Source organism: Lampetra planeri, chromosome 31 (genome assembly GCF_965212315.1).
Source record: "Lampetra planeri chromosome 31, kcLamPlan1.2.h2, whole genome shotgun sequence".
NCBI lineage: Eukaryota > Metazoa > Chordata > Hyperoartia > Petromyzontiformes > Petromyzontidae > Lampetra > Lampetra planeri.
In genome coordinates this window covers 11,761,196-11,778,240 of record NC_136137.1, presented here as the reverse complement: position 1 = coordinate 11,778,240, position 17,045 = coordinate 11,761,196, and the positions used below count along the sequence as shown (strand labels likewise).

The 17,045-nt window shown below is 52.0% G+C and overlaps 1 protein-coding gene across 1 annotated transcript; it reads left to right on the top strand.

Annotated features, from left to right (window-relative positions):
• Positions 1–1,403: 1,403 nt before the first annotated feature.
• On the top strand, positions 1,404–16,638 carry LOC144729229 (G-protein coupled receptor 39-like). Its single transcript, XM_078609322.1, has 3 exons — positions 1,404–1,807; positions 4,352–5,491; positions 10,923–16,638. The coding sequence occupies exons 2-3, from the start codon at positions 4,498–4,500 to the stop codon at positions 11,480–11,482; spliced, it is 1,554 nt and encodes a 517-aa protein (XP_078465448.1). The 5' UTR covers positions 1,404–1,807; positions 4,352–4,497; the 3' UTR covers positions 11,483–16,638.
• The last annotated feature ends 407 nt before the right edge of the window (positions 16,639–17,045 follow it).

The window sequence follows — 17,045 nt, the reverse complement described above, 5'->3', positions numbered from 1 at the left end:
CGAGCTGCTGCTGATGCAGCTTAGCACGGAGTGGAGTCGCGCCAGGGTAGCCCCGTAAATAATCAAATATTCCCATCGGCTCTGCCGACGATGAATTCAAATGAATAGGCCACGTGTAATTCATGTGAAGGCGCTTGTCACATCCGATATCAGTCAGCTCTGGCGAGGTCCCAATCACACGTCTGCTCTGGCCTGATGTCGCAAGTGACAAATCCTGAACCTATCCACTGCCCAATCGGTAATTCATGGGGAAAGTTAAGTACGTTTGGTATGGGCACTATCGTTCCCATCATCACGAAGGAAGGCGCTGCAGTGTTTCACAGACGGGTATCGTGTCGCTCAAACACTCACCAACCCACCACCTGATCATTCGCTCAACAACTCACATAACCATCCATTGCTTATCCTCATCAATCATGCATTCACTCACCCACTAAATTACCAATACACTCACCCTCACCACTCTTGATTCATTAATTCACCCACTGGCTCACCCACTCACACTGTCCTGAGTACACGTCGTATTGGCGCTATCGCCGATACGACGTGTAGCTGTGTTGCCCAGACACAGCAACCTCCAGTAGATTCACAGTCGTAGGCGATGAATCTTGCTCTGTGGTATAGCCTCGGGGCACCCTCAGTGGTAGCTGTCTCTGTGTGGCACAAGGCTATCATCGAGAGGGAAGGCACTGCTGTGTTTCCCGGACAGCAGCCTGCGGTAGATTCACCATCGATATCCCCATCACTCGCATCATCGCCTGAAAGTAAAATATTATTCCGCCCTCCTCAATCCCCTGCGGTCCCAATGGTCTGGGGCAGCAGACACTCGTGCTGTCGCCCCCCTGCGCCTATGCATGGGCATGCTCTCCCTCTCTATTACATAAACACATCTAAGGTTCATAATGGCCGTGTCTGATGCACGGACCTAGCATTGCTAGGAATTCAAAACCAGCTGGCAAAATCGTGGACTTCAGTTTGGTCTTCGCGTTATTTGGCAAAATGCCAGCTCCGAGGATCAGCATTCGGCGGGCTTCATTGCCAGGCGACAGTCTTTGTGGCAGGTAGAGCCTGCGAGAGCGTGCTCCACCCACCCCTTGTGTGGAGAAGGGACAATTGAATGGAACTTGGCAGTAGTTCTGTAATGTCATCTTCCACAGTCCGCTTTTTCACATGGGGATACAGAACGTGGTCACGGCCTGCAGAGGGCACAGTGTGACTGGTGACCTCACGTGCCGGGAACGGTGCAGAGGGAGGGGGAGGGAGAGGGGCGGGAGCGAGGCCAGGGAGGGGACAAGAAGGAGAGTGGAAGGGAGGGAGGGAGGAGGTGAGGGGAAGGGGGCGGGAGAGAGCCGGTAGGTAGACAGGGGACAGGAAGAAGGAGGTCTAGAATGTAGGGGGAGAGAGATAGCGGAGATGGATAGAGGTGGGGTCAATGGAGAGTGAGGGGAGGAGTTGTGAAGGGAGAGTAATGCAGGACCGCAGTGGTGGGAGGCGGAAAGGTGTAGAAAATAAAGCCGAGAAGGGAGACGGAGGAAGAGAGAGGCAACAGGTGTGTGGGGGAGAGTGGAGAGACGAGGAGAGGCTCAGGAAGGGGTGTGTATAGGGGGGGTGAGGGAGCCGAGGAATTGTGAATCCTCCACTCCTCCACGGAGACCCAGGGGCCCAGGACGGGTGGGAGAGGGTAGGGCTCTGCACTCTGCTTCGCAAGACTCCACGGGACCCCCAGAGGGACCCCCTGTAGGGAGCGGGGATCGCGGCTCTCAGGTGAAGTTGACGCGGGACGAGCGGCGCGAACGAGTTCCCCCAGGTGAGAGTGCACACCTGTACACACCTGTACACAGCTGCACACACCTGCGTACACCTGTACACACCTGTGCACACCTGTGCACACCTGCGTACACCTGTACACAGCTGTACACACCTGTACACAGCTGTACACACCTGTACACCTGTACACAGCTGCGTACACCTGTACACATCTGTACGCAGCTGTACGCAGCTGCACACACCTGTACACACCTGTACACACCTGTACACAGCTGTACACAGCTGTACACACCTGTACACAGCTGCGTACACCTGTACACACCTGTACGCAGCTGTACGCAGCTGCACACACTTGCACACACTTGCACACAGCTGTACACAGCTGTACACAGCTGTATACAACTGTGCACAGCTGTGCACACCTGTACACGCGTCTAGTTCGCACAGAGTGTTGGGGCAAGTGCTGTTCGCGAGTAGCACCTACGAAGGCCGAGACGGCACTCAAGGGGGTGGGGTGGCCGGCACCCCGCCTGCCCGGCCGCCTTTGTTTCCCAATTGGTGATCTTTACACGTCGCACCAGGTCCTTGTTTGAGGCTGAGCAGACCTAGGAGAGACCCAGACATGGTTCAGAAAGTTGTCACTGGGGTTGGTGACCGTAAACGAGAAACGAACTCGCGTGGCCGGGTTCGTAGACACAGCGCACTAACCACGACACGACCGCTCCCCACACATGCGCGTTTAACACCTACGCACATATACAGACAGACCTGCATACCGAAACACGCCTACACACGCTCACACCTGCACACACGAACCTGCTCATAGCACGCAGCTGGACACTGCAGCAAAAGCCGCAATTCGCCACAATATCAGTGACGTCAACACTGCACTTGTGCCAGGCTAGGTGCAACTGGAGGCCATCAGGTGAAGTGTCAAACGCTTTCCCTGCTAGCAGGAGGTCACGGGACAGACCCAGGTGCTATGGGTTGACTGATGTACCAGGCTAGGTGCAGGAGGTCACGGGACAGACCCGGGTACTCTGGGTTGACTGATGTGCCAGGTTAGATGCAGAAAGTCACGAGACGGACCCGAGTGCTATGGGTCGACTGATATGACTGGCTGATGCACCTCCTGTGCTCCCCGCTGGTGGTGGTGGGGTGGTGATAATGGTGGCGTGGTCGTGAGATAATGATGGTGGTGATATGGTGATGATCATGTTGGTGGTGTGGTGATGTGGTGGTGGTTTGGTGGTGTGGTGATGGTGGTGATGATGGTTATGATGGTTGTGCTGATGATAGTGATGTTCATGATGATGGTGGTGGTGGTGATGGTGGTTCTAATGATGGTCGTGGTGTGGTGGTGGTGGTGGTGATGTGTTGGTGTGGTGATGATGATGATGATAGTGGTGTGGTGGTGGTGATGATCATGGGGGTGGCGATGATGGAGGTGCTCATGATGATGGTGGTGTGGTAGTGATGGTCATGCTGATGCTGGTGTGGTGGTGGTGATAATAGTGGCGATGATGATAGTGGTGATTACGATAGTGATGATTATGATGATAGTAGTGGTGTGGTGGTGCTGTAGTGGTGCTGTGGTGGTGCTGTGGTGGTGATGATGGTGATGATGATGGTAGTGGTTTGGTGGTGATGATGATAGTGGTGATGATGATGGTAGTGGTTTGGTGGTGATGATGATAGTGGTGATGATGATGATTACAGTGGTGTGGTGGTGATGATGGTGGTGGTGGTGATGATGATAGTGGTGTGGTGGTGGTGGTGGTGGTGGTGATGATGGTGGTGTGGTGGTGATGTGGTGGTAGTTTGGTGTCGTGTTAATGGTGGTGATGATGGTTATGATGGTGGTGCTGATGATAGTGATGTTCATGATGATGGTGGTGGTGATGATGGTGGGTCTGATGATGGTCGTGATGTGGTGATGATAATGATGGTGGTGGTGTGGTAATGATCATGGGGGTGGCGATGATGGTGGTGCTCATGATAATAGTGGTGGTGATGGTAGTGATGATGGTGGTGATGATGGAGGTGCTCATGATGATGGTGGTGTGGTAGTGATGGTGATGATGGTCATGATGATGATGGTGGTAGTGGTGATGATGATGATAGTGATGATGGTAGTGGTCATGATGATGATGGTAGTGGTGATGATGATGATGGTAGTGGGTGGTAGTGGTGATGATAGTGATGATGGTAGTGGTGATGATGGTAGTGGTCATGATGATGATGGTAGTGGGGTGTTTGTTGTGATGATAGTGATGATGGTAGTGGTGATGATGATGATGGTAGTGGGTGGTACTGGTGATGATAGTGGTGTGGTAGTGGTGATGATGGTAGTGGTGATGATGATGGTAGTGGGTGGTAGTGATGATGATGATAGTGGGGTGCTGGTGGTGATGATGTTTCTGGTGTGGGATTCATTTATCACTTTATTTTCCGCGAAGCCACTACCAGGCCGGCTTAGAGTCGGGATTAATGGCTTGAGGCACTACTACTAGATTATAACGCGATTAATGTAGACCCGATATTCCATTGACCATATTCAATGTAACTGTGTGTTTTTTTAAAGAGCGGAATAAGGCGAGGTGTCCGCGACGTGGCCGGACGAACTCCCGGGGCAGCCACTTGCGAGACGCCGCGAGTCTCACCCAGGCGTTGTGACTCCCCCGTGCCGCGGGAGATCCGCGTCCCCTCGGGCTTCCCCGCACGCCGGCGATGGTCGGCACCTTGATGGAGGAGGAGGAGCGGGAGGGCTGCGTGGACCTGCACAGGTTCCACGAGGTGCCCACGTGGGCGCGCGTGCTCCTCACGCTGCTCTACTCCGCACTGCTCGTCACGGGCGTGGTGGGCAATGCCGTCACGGTGCTCGTGACGGTGCGGCGTCGGCGGCGCGCGGGGCTGCAGAGCCGCGTGAGCTACCACATGGTGAGCCTGGCCGTGTCGGACCTCCTCGTGCTGGCGGTGGGGGTGCCCGTGGAGCTCGCCACGGTAGTGTGGCGCCCCGCGGGCGCGGGCGAGGCCGCCTGTAAGCTGCACTTCTTCCTGTGGGACGCCTGCACCTACGCCACGCTGCTCAACATCGCCGCGTTCAGCGCCGAGCGCTACCTGGCGGTGTGCCACCCGTTCCGCGCGCGCGCCATGACGCGCTCGCGCACCAAAGCGATGCTGCTCGCCGTATGGCTGCTCGCCGTCGTCTCGGCGCTGCCGATGCTCTTCGCCATGGGACTGGAGGACGCCTACGAGGCGCTGCGGGCGACCGCGCGGAGCCGCGCCCGAGCCTCTGGCTGCTCCGCCGTCTTGGCGCGGCACAACGGCACGGCGCTGGTGTGTACGGGCTTGCGCGCGCGCGAGACGATGATGCGCGCCACCGTGTACACTTGCCTCGCCGTCTTCCTCGTCGTGCTGGCCGCCGTCGCCTACATGTGCCGCAAGATGGTCGTGCGCATCGAGGGGCTCGGCGCCGGGGAGGTGTCGGCCAAGTGGGAGAAGGGGGGCGGTGGGGGCGACAGCAGCAGCAGCAGCAAAAAGAAGGAGGAGAAGGAGGATGAGGGGGATGAGGAGCAGCGCCAGCAGCTGGGGCGAGAGCAGGAGGAGGATGAGAAGGAGCATCGGAAGGATGAGAGAAAGAGCCGGAGGGTGATGACGGGCACCAAGAAGGCGCCGAGGAGCAAGCTGGACGCAGCCAAGCGACAGAGTGTCCTCATGCTGGGTGAGGCGGCAGAGATCCACGGCTCATGCCAGGGGTTGGTGGATCGCGAAGGGATGGGAGCGTGACGCGCACGCCGCGTGCAGGCAGCGGCGGATGGGTGCGTGGTTCTGGATCCACCTCTGCCTGCGCCGTTTGTCGGAGGCAGTACAGCATTCCGGTTTTGGAAGCCTGTTGGGAGGCAGACAGCGAGTAGCTGAGTTGATCTGAGCTGAGCCGTTGGGGTGGTGTCTGTAGAAGGGACGCTACCTTGTGCACTGTAGAACCAACCGGGACTCGTTCCACACAGGAACAGCAGTCTCAGGACAAATACATTTTGGCTGCCCACCAGCACTGGTGATGCGAATTCCCCTGAATTGTCCTGGCCAAACCGGGGCAGGTGGCAACCCAAGTGTGTGAGTCACGTGCTGATGAGTCAGTGGGTAGTCGGTGAGTAGTAGTGGGGAGCGGCAGCGTAGTGGTTAGCGCGCTGCGTTACAAACCCGGTGACACGAGTTCAATTCCCACTCGCGACCAATGGCAGTAGCGGATATTTGAACTGGTTCTGATGTGCAGACATCTCTCCATTGCGGAGACAAAAGCGAATGGCCGTGGTGCTGGCCACCCACCCGCTCGAGTACCGTTCCGGCTTCCATAGGTGCTTGTCTCGGCCTCGCTGTGCGTTGCGTTGCACCGCTAGCTGAGTAGTTAACCTCGCGTCCAATAAACCCTCAGAGCCAGGATGAATGTCCGACTCCAAACGTCATTTATTGATCTTCTTGGTTCTTTCGGTAAAGTCACGTAGAAGGGAAGTAATAAAATAATACAAATAAAACATATTTTTATTATTTTATTACTTCCCTTCTACGTGACTTTACCGAAAGAACCAAGAAGATGAATCCCTGCAGTCACGAAAGCTTTAAATCGAAGTCATTTATTGAGTTTAACGAGGTAAAACTGGTAAGAAAACAGCACCGATACAGCATCTGTTAATACCCGGAAACACCAAAACAATGAATGAACATCACAGCATCATAACATTGTCTTAGATAACATGTTTCTGAACAATAGATCCTTGATAGACCAGGCCCCTACATTACCACTGAATAACTATACAAGAGCATAAGCTGCTGTGTTACGTAAAGGTACATCGTGTATTCATCACACTGCACCACAAATGTACAGTATAACACATAACACTAAATTGTGGATGAGATATTTCGTCATCCTTGCTCTCAGGATCGCAATATAGTTACTTGGGAACAAGTTTGACTCGACTTATTAAATTACAAGTAACATTCACAATCAGGAAAGTAGCAGGCTTCGTTGTTAACTAGACCTCGTATTTATCATAACAATTTAACAGCATTATAAAGGCATTTACATCATTATAACGGTCATTCTAACATTATAACAGCATTGCCAATATTATAAGAACATAAACGAACTTACAGACAATGCTTCTTAAAGTCCCACAATGGACAATTGCGGCTGGCTTCACTGGGACGCGATGTGTGCCGCCATCTTGAATTATGTGTGTAATGGCTGACGCCCGCATGGTTCAGCGGGAATCTTAAATCGCAACTTCCTGGTCACGTGACCAAAATTAGCATCAAAAACAGGAAATTCCTGTGTACATACGCCCCCCCCCATCTGCCGTGAGGCAAAACCCCTGCCGTGAGGCAGAACAGTGCTCGTTAACAACACTTGCCCCAACGGCCTGTGGAATGCTACCCAGGAGATCTTTGCCTTTGTTTTGGGTGAGTTACTTAGTCGTTTGGCGAATGAATGAGTGGGTGAGTGAGTGGGTGAGCAGGTAAGTGGGTGAGTGGGTGGGTCAGTGGTAGGGGCGCCAGCTTCTCCGCACACGTTTACTACACGTGTGTCGAATCCAGGGCTGTCAAACCGGGACAGGTGGCTACCCTCTGTAGGGGACAGCAAAAGTAGCTTGCCGACCTGTTCACCGTGTAAGCGCTCTCCCCTCAAATGTCCGGGCGCGAACCAGAGTACCGGCAGTTGTGTATAAACGAGGGACTCCGGACACGGGAGATCCGCACGCTTTTGGGATCTGGCGGCACGGACCGGGATGACTCAGCAGGCCGCGTGTTTATGAGTCTCTGCCTAGCGCAGTTGCGTGTGTGCTCAGGGCGTGCCGTCCCGCCACAAACAGGCGCGCGCTCCCTCGCTGGGTGAATGGCAAGGCAGTGACCCCGTTGGGGGCGAAGAGGTCACACACGGGAAGAGTGATCACCACACACAACGCCACCACTACCACCACTAGCAGCCTGCACCAGCAGCCTGCAACATCAGCCGGCGATAGTTGTTGCTATGTTTAATCCCCGTCGAGTCTTTTGTCATTTTTTTTATTTCAATAATTTGGACTGTGACGTCGGTAATGGCCGACCCGTTTCGAGTGACGTCACGGGGTTGTTTAACGTCCACTGCGAGGCAGTTGGCGTGTCATGTACTTTAGGTGAATATGCCCGCAGCAATAACCAGGGCAGCCTGCCGGTTTCGATCCGCAAAACGAGTGGCGAACGCGATACCACTGGGCCACGTAAACACCCAAGTATGTTGCCGAGTGACATGATGATGAGTGACGTAATGACAAGTAATGTGACAATAAGTGACGTGCCCATGAGTGATATACCGATGATGGACTTGTCAATGAGGGACGTGCCGATGATGGACGTGCTGATGAGTAACGTGCTGATAACTTTTATTATTTGGCAGTCCCTCGGATCAAGGATGACTTCCTTTCACAGTGGTTCTGTGTGTTCGTATATGATTATAAAACCCAATGTGAGATCCACAAACTCTGCCACAGGTGGGGCAGGAGGTTCTGGATGGGATGGGTGTATTGAGCTACAGCGCACTCCTTTCACTGCACCCATTTGATGCATGATGCCAACCCGAATGCTTCTCCAGTTTGTGCGAGCTTGAGTTAGGGACTCCCATGAGTTGATGTTAATGTCACATTTCTTAAATGATGCTTCAAGAACGTCCTTGCACATTTTATTCTGTCCTCCTGGGGATCTCTTACCATGGTGGAGTTCAGAGTAAAGGACTTGCTTTGGCATGCGGAAGACATGATCCACCCAGCGGAGGTGGTTGTGAGTAATCAGTACCTCAATGCGAGGGAAGTTGGCCTGGGGGAAGATGCTGACATTGTTTCCCCGGTCTTGTCCTGCCATCGATTTTGGATTCTTTTTTTAGAGGCAGCGATGGTGGTACCTCTCCAGTGCTTTGAGGTGCTTGCTGTAGGTTGTCCATGCCTCCGAAGCATACTTCAGATCACTGTTGCCCTGTATAACATGGCGTTGGTATAGGTCTTGAGGTCTTGGTCTTGGGAAACTCGCTTCTTCAGGCAGCCAAAGGCTGCGCTAGCACTTTGGAGATGATGGTATATTTCATCATCAATGTCTGCCCTCGCAGACAGGTGGCTTCCAAGTCATGGAAAGTGATCCACATTTTCAAGGACCTCATTATGGATCTTGATTGATAGGGGGTGGTGATGTTCAGAAGAAACTGGTTGCTGAAGGACTTTGGTCTTCTGGATGTTAGTCCGGAGCTCCATTATCCTGTATGCTTCCATTAAAACATCTACAATGGTTTGAAGCCCTGAGTGTGCGCAGACACATGCGTCATATGCATACTGCAATTCAATGACCGAGATTTACATGGTATTTGGTCTATATTGGAGTTGGCGGTAGATTGCACAGTTTCCCGTCTGTTTTGTAGATTAGCTCCACACCTACAGGGAGCTTGTTGGGAGTGAGGTGGAACATCGCGGTGATATAAAATGAAAAAAGTGTTGGTGCAGTGACGCAGCCTTGCTTGAGCTCGGTCCAAACTGGGAAAGGGTCTGGGGTAGGTCCGTTGGAGAGGACCACAGCTCAAATGTTATCGTGGAGTAGACGATGGATGTCTACACTTTTTGTGGGCAGCCGAATTTAAGGAGAATGTTCCACAGCCCCTCTCGATTTGACCGACTCGAAGGCTTTGTTGAGGTCAAAGAATGCCATAAGCAGAGGTTGGCATTGTTCCCTGCCTTTTTCCTTTATTTGTCGTGCGGCGAAGATCATGTCACCTGTGCCTCTTCAATCCACAATGTGACTCTGGAAGGAGCACTTTTGTTCTGGGCGGAGGCAGTTCAGGAGGGTTCTTGTGATTGCTTTTCCTGTGGCAGATAGCAGTGAGATTCCTCTATAATCATCACAATCAGACTTGTTACCTTTCTTAAATATTGTCACTATCAATGCGTCTCTGAGATCTCGTGGCAGGCTCTCTTCTTCCCAAACGAGGTTTATCAGCCATGAATTCGTGACAAAAGTTCTTCTCTGCCATATTTGAGTATTTCAGGCAGGAATTTAATTTGCCCCAGGAGCCTAGTTGTTTTTAAGTTGTTGAATGGCCTTTTTAAAGCTCTTGCTGGGCGGGGATATAGCCACGATTATGTCCGATCGTTGGCTGCGGGATGGATACAAAGACGTTCTCATCGATGTCAGTATATTGGGTGAGAATGACTTTGCAGAGTGTCCTCCAGTGGGCATTCACGGCCTCTCTATCTTTAATGAGGTCCCCTCTATCCCTGGCTCTCAGAAGTTTTGGTCCTTTGGGGCCATAGATGGTTTTGATGGCACTGAAGAATCCACGCTTGTCTTGGTTATTTGCCAGATGCTGAATCTCCTGTGTTCTCTCAACACACCATCTGTTCTTTAAGTCATGGAGTTTTCGTTGGACTTCGGGCATCAGATATCTGTAAGGAGGGTTTGCGAGGCGGACTATGTTTGGGGATGGCTTTTTCTGGTCCCCTCCCCGAATTGGGTGAGCAGAATGGACCCTCCAGAGGACTGCTCAGTCGCAGTTACAGCTGCCAGATTTCACTCCTGCCTCATTCAAGTGTCAGACGACCGTCTTATAATTGCCAAGTCATGCCTGGGAGCCTCCAGACATCACAACCCTGCTCCTGTCGCCATTAGTTGATCGCCAAAGGGCTTATTGTGTTCTTGGGTGAAAAACGGCCAATGGAAGGGGCCTGTGCATGCTTTCTCTTAATGTGGAGTTGCCGTTGCACGCCAGCAACCGCACGATCTTGACAGAGCAGGGCCGTAGCCCAATGGCAAGCTACACCAAGACGATTGGGAACCGTGCTCTGCTGTAGCCCTAATCTGCCATCACAGCCGTTGAGGGTACAAGTATCCACTTGCGCCTGTTCTGCCGTTGTGGGACCTGTGCCAGCGCCCCATCAGCTGGGTGTTATCAGGGTTCCTGCCAGGCCTTTACGGCTACCGTAGAGTCAAAGACCCCACCGTACTTCAACCTGTCCAGGTTCCAACACAAGTAACAGGGGGGTTGGACTTTTGGAACCCTGCCGATGACTAACACTCTGATGGGTGACATGCCGACGAGTGACGTGCTTCATCTGTGCATGTGTGTGCATGTGTGCCCGCAGAGCTCGTGGTGCTGGCGCTGGCCGTGTGCTGGCTGCCCTTCCAGGCGACGCGCATCATGAGCGTGGTGCGCTCGCACGGCGAGTGGACCGTGGCCTACTACCGCGCCTTCCAGGTCACGCACCGCATCACCGACTGCTTCTTCTTCCTCAGCTCCACCGTCAACCCGGCGCTTTACTGCCTAAGCTCCCCCCGGTTCCGCCACGCATTCTGGCAGTGCCTGTGCTGCCGCTTTAGAAAAAACGCTGAGGAGAACGGGGCTGGTGGCAGAATGGCGGGGACAGGAGCTGCGGCAGTGGCGGTGGCGGGGAGAAGGGAGAGGAGAGGAGACAGCAGCCACGGCATCACGGAGAGCGACTCCTCCACGGACGCCACCGGAGGGGGAGTGTTTGGCCGCGGGCTCAGCATCTTCACCAAGACGCGCTGGGGCCGCGGGAAGGGGCGGGCGGCGCCGGCCGGGGCCCTTCCCGTGGGGGGCCCCGACCGACCGGGGGCCGGGCCCGCGGAGCACACGGTGCAGCTGGTGGGGAGCGTTGCCACGTTGGACGAGAGCTCCGTGTAGCCACGCTCACTGAGTGGCGTCGATGCCCTGAGCGGGCCCCCCGCGGTGAATTGAGCGAGTTGCCGGGAACTTTGGACGACCCCAACGGCGTTTGTTCCATGGGCCACGTTCTGCTGAACAACCATCGTCAGTTTCACGGTGCATACCTGGCCTATGTTGGTTTGGCGGACAATATTGATCCATACCTGCCAATGGTCTGCTCATTAATGTTGTTGGTGTTGTTGTGAAGCCCGTTTACCCAGGAAATCTTCACTGAATTTCCAGACTCGTTTTCAGGAGAGTGCTGCAGAGTTGTTTCTGCTGCTGTGATTGCAAATGAGTAATTTGCAGGTCATTAATTTTCAGATTGGGATGTTTTAGCCAATACCGGTTAACATTGGGTGTGGGTTTAGCTCTGGGAGGAAATCCATGCAGAACAGGAGGAGAACATACGGACACATTTCAGACAACACAACAAAACGTTTAAAAAAAGCACTCAAGCCTTTGCGCACAATGCAAAAGCCATCAGAACTTCCTGAGAAACGGCACTATGGTGCCCTCTTTAATCATCAGCAAAATCTATTTGAGTAAATGTGACCACCGACTGACCAGCAGATGCAGTGATGCTGTGATAAACAACTGTGGAGCGGTTTCACCCGCATTAAGACTCATCATCAGAGGAGTCACCCATGTTCACTGCTGCAAAGTCTGCCAATGGAAACTATACATAAGTGTGACCACAATGCAGTTCTTCAGAAACTGCTGATGGTTGTTCCATAATGTACAAATGTGGGGTGCTTTGAGCGCGGTTTTTTGTGTGTGTTGTTTGAAGGTCGTGGCTCTCCAGCCTGCACTGTGATTCTGTTGCGGTGATAGGAATCCCACGTCATTCACAGACGTCGCGTGTGGTGGGGTAAAGTGTGGGTACTCCCATCTCTTCAAAGACGTCTGGTCGTCGTGGAAGAGGAGACCAAGTACCCTCTAGGTCTCCCTCTAGTGGAGCGCCGGGCTGCGCCTTTGCCTTGTAGCTGAGAGACGAGGGCACGTGAACCACATGGCGTTGACTTGGGCCACCGGGCCGTTTGTTACGTCCTCGAGCGCCCATCGGTGAATTCGTTACTGACATTCCACAAGAACCAGTGACCGGTTCTTGGTAATCATCTGGCAACCCTGGTTTGGAGTGCCTCGGTGATCCAGAGAGAGCAAGAGAGTGACGCGAGTGTTGAAGCGCTTGGAAGGACCATCCTGGCCAGACAGGTCAGTGGCGAAGAGGCCTCTCAGAGGCCTGCAGTGGGCAGTGTCTGAGGGGGCTGGCGTCGGGCCCGCAGCCTCACGGTAGGGGGTTGATAGAGGGCGAATGTGGATGAACCAGAATAAAAAATAATAACAGCGATGGGATTTGTAATGCGTGAGTCTGAGGCGTGGAGCAAGGCTGAGTATCACTCGAAAGCCAGGCAAGAGATGGGGTCTTTGAGAAGAAGCTGGGACCTTTAAGAGTCTCTTCAAAGTCGGTGTAGATTGAATGCTGCTGCTGTGAATGTGCAGCCTGGATGATGCTCGCGTTCAAGACGGAGGCACGGGCTGCAGCAGATAAATAACCCCCGGTAGTTACTCTAGTCCTGTTCCTTGGTGTAGAGGGGAGGAGGGAGGAAGATTGTGAGTGGCTCTGCCGCTGTGCAGGAGAGTTACATCGTGAGCTGTAGTGCAGGACGACAGGAGCGAAGAGTGACATGGTGGACGACCGCAAGTAGAGGTGCAGTGGTGGCACGGGCAGCAGGCGAACTCGCAGCTGACCCTGCTGGTGATGGAGAAGCCAGTGGAGGCTTGTGAGAGAGTCTAGGGCGAGATGGTTTCACGACCATTGTTCAACAGCTGTGCAAAGCCCCAGTATAGGCCACGGCTCAGTGAGGACAGGGCTGGGCGCTGGACCGGTATCACTCAGCTACCGTGCCCGGTTACTTTCGTAACCTATTCTATTCTTGCGCATGATGGCAGCAATTCGTTCAGGAGCTAGATACCAATGTCGAGGTCTGCAAGCCACAATGAGACGACTTCCGCAGAGAGAGTTCGCATAGTTTCGCTATTCCTCCTGTCCTGAACAAGCACAGGCTACAGTGGTTTACTTTATGGCCCATAGTTTTGGTTGCATGGCCACACTCATACCACTGTGGCTTTTGTCTTTAATGTTCCACTCATGAAGGAGATGTGCGCATCATGAGCGTGGTAGACAAGTGCTGATGAGACCGGGAGAGTTGATACCGGATGGCCAGAGTTTCCCTGATTAAGCAACGCTGCCGGTTAGCATAGACTCAGGGGGCGATAGTCTGATGGACTACAGTGCTGAATTATTTTGCCATCACGGGGCAGCCTCTAGTCAAAGTGGTGGGACAAAGGTTAGCGCACTGTGCTACGAACTCAGTGACTGGCCACGGCAAACACAATTGGAAAAAGTGATGTCTGAACTGGGCTTGGGCCAATCCCGTTCACACCCTCCCGCATGTACCAGCGTGGGAGAATTATTGTCAAACAACCCCCATGAACGACAACCAACAGTGGATGGATTAAAGCTCTGTAAATGAGAACAGTTGCTGACAGCGGGGACCCCCTGTGAGCACGCGGTTAGCCAGGCGAGGTTCCTGTGGTCAGCAGCCCTAAAACACAACCACAAGCCTGCTCGTTCTGATCTCGGTTGAAGGGAACTCTTAGCCCATCATCCCGATGGAGTCGGTAACATGAGTACCACTTTGTTTGGAGAAATAGTGGTTAGCATAAAGATAAACTGGCCCTCGTCATTGGAATGTGGAATGTCCACCGTTGACTCAGATTCTCCAACATACATCAGCTCTGCCATAATTCTTGCTTGAGTGGAGAGACACTCTGAATTGACATCACATTTTTTTTTTCAAGGAGGCATCGCTGAGTCTCAAGACTTTTACACAAGATGGCCCTGCACATTGGGATGTTTGTCCCGAGTATTGCACTATGCCTAAAAGGTAATGGGGCCTGGCAGAGAGTCTCCAGCGAGGATCACTCGCACGCGAGTGAGCGTGGGCTTAGATAACACTGACAAAACCAGGTGGCCCGCCAAGCAGCGCGAGACCCTTTAAACTATATTTATAAAAAAAATATGTTTTTTCCAGGTAAGGCCCACGAAGCTATATTGCTCTTTTTCAGAAGCGACCTGGCCATAAATGATTGCTCAACAAAGTGGCTTATCATGTGGAGATTTATAGCAACCAAATACGAATGTTTATTCTAAATGTGGAGGAAAAAACTGGAGGACACGGAGAAAAAATCCACGCGACCACGGGGAGAACATGCAAACTCCAAATATACAGGCGTCAAGGTCAAAATCGAACCTCCGATTAGAACGGTTGGCTACGTACGGAGCGAAAGAAGTTCAACATATGTACATACGAACGCATGGCCTCCTGTATGCTAAGCAAGGTAGCTAACATCTTGCCACTGTGGCGCCCTGTGAACCACGGAATCCGCCAAGTCTCCGTGAAGCCTGGGTCAGAGACAGTGGTCACGCGGTGCTGTACCGGAGGGTTTCTGTGGTGCCACGACCGCGGAGCAACGATTCCCTCCCGGCCCCCGGACTAAACATACACTCACACGCAGCACGCCCACGTCGGGTCCCAGCAGGGGATTGCCTGGCACATCGGCTTTAATCCAAAGGGCCCCTACAGGGAGAGTCCCACGGTTTCCCGGTGCCAGGAGATTGGCCGACCCTCACAGGACAGGTTACATTTGCGGTGCCCCTAAATTAGCTTAAAATTGTATGGGCGCAGAAGGAAAGGTTCACTGGGCCAACCGCAATAAGTTATTCACGACATTGGGAGAGGCTGAGAGTGGAATATTAGGCAAAAAGTGCAGACCCGTAGACTAGAACTACTGGTCACGGGAGAACGATGGGTGGGCGGAGCCGCAGCACTCCCCCATGGGAGAAGAAATAAAAAGGAGCGGCAGCACAGGTAAGCGCCCGATTGGCTGCGCAGTACAACGTCACCCTGGGTATTTGAAGTTTAGAGCATAAAAAGAGCCAGGGGACGATTTCGCTTTCTTGGCTTCAACCTCCGGGCAGTCAAGACCCTCTCCTTGCCGTCCTGCCCAGAGGCGTAGCTAGGATGGATATTTTGCGCCCGGGGACGAACTATAAAATTGGCGCCCCCCCCCCCGCCCCCCCCGTTTAATCACATTTTCCTACTACATCGAATAAGGAATAACAATTAAAATTTTAATGAAACATTGTATTTAAAGAAGCAAATTTATAGAAATTATATTACATGGCTCACTCAGTCACTGTCGTAGGCTGGTTGACATAGTCTACAAAAGATTAATTTTTCTTGATTTCACTGTCGCAAACTGGGCAATCACGTAATCAAAATCTGTTTTTTCCAATGTTTCTCTTTCAACGCTAAGAAGTGCAAGATCGCTGAGACGATCTTGTCCCATTGAAGCACGCAAATACGACAAAATAAGTTACAATTTGCTGAACGACCGCTCACAGCTTGCAATTGAAACTGCTATTGTTAATCAAATTTGCAGTGAAATTCGCAAATTCGTAAATATGTCGTCTCCATAAAACACAATAAAACTAAGAAGATCCAAAGGAGTTTCTGGTAGACCTTCAGCATTTTGCAATCTCCAATTTCTGTGAAAAGTTCGTGGCCATTGATGTCGGTGTCATAGAAATTTCCAAAATCTGCAATTTCGGCGAATTGCATCGACATCTGTGTCGGATAGAAGAATTTTGACGTCCAGCAGAAATCCATATTTTGTGTTCAGGTCTTTTAGTCGTAAAAACCGTGTTGACATCTCCTGTTGAAGTCGATAAAGTACGCTCTTCATAACGCACACAATTTCTTCTTCTGCTGAAAGTCCTGCATCTCTTGCCAGTTCTCCTGGCATCTTCTTCTGTCCACATCTATCCCCCAGGCTGTGCATCTTGTTTTGGCGTTTTCTACAGCAACTTGGCTCAAATCATCACGAAGCTTGACAAATTCATGCTCCAAAGATTCAAGATCAGTTGCTGCTTCCTTGAAGCTCATAGTAGGATCCTGTTGTATCTATGCCCCGTTTTCCAAAAATTCCTGTAAGCGCTTCTGAACACGATACATTTTTCCAAGAATGACATTCTAGAAATGTAATAAAACTATGAAGTTAAAATTTAATACGCATGCCTGTAACTGTTCTGCATCGCTTCTGGTTTCAGGCGTCATAGTTACGTCCTCCGATAATTTGTCTAGCAGCCCTACTAGTTCATCCAGTCCTTCATAGATAGCTTCAACAGCTTCTGATCGTGCACTCCAGCATGTTTCAAACTCCCGCTTTACTGTGATGGGCACAGCTTTTTTTAACTCTTCCCAACGAATTGTTGAACGAGAGAAAAACAAATATATACTTTCAACTGTTCCAAAAAATGTGACGAAATGTGGATCCTGTCTAGCTGAGTGTACTCCTGCTAAGTTTAAGCTGTGGTTGTCACAGTTGACAAACAATGTTCTATGATTTTTGTCACATATTCGTTGTTGAAGGCCGGGTATATGCCCAGTCATCACAGCAGCATTGTCATAACATT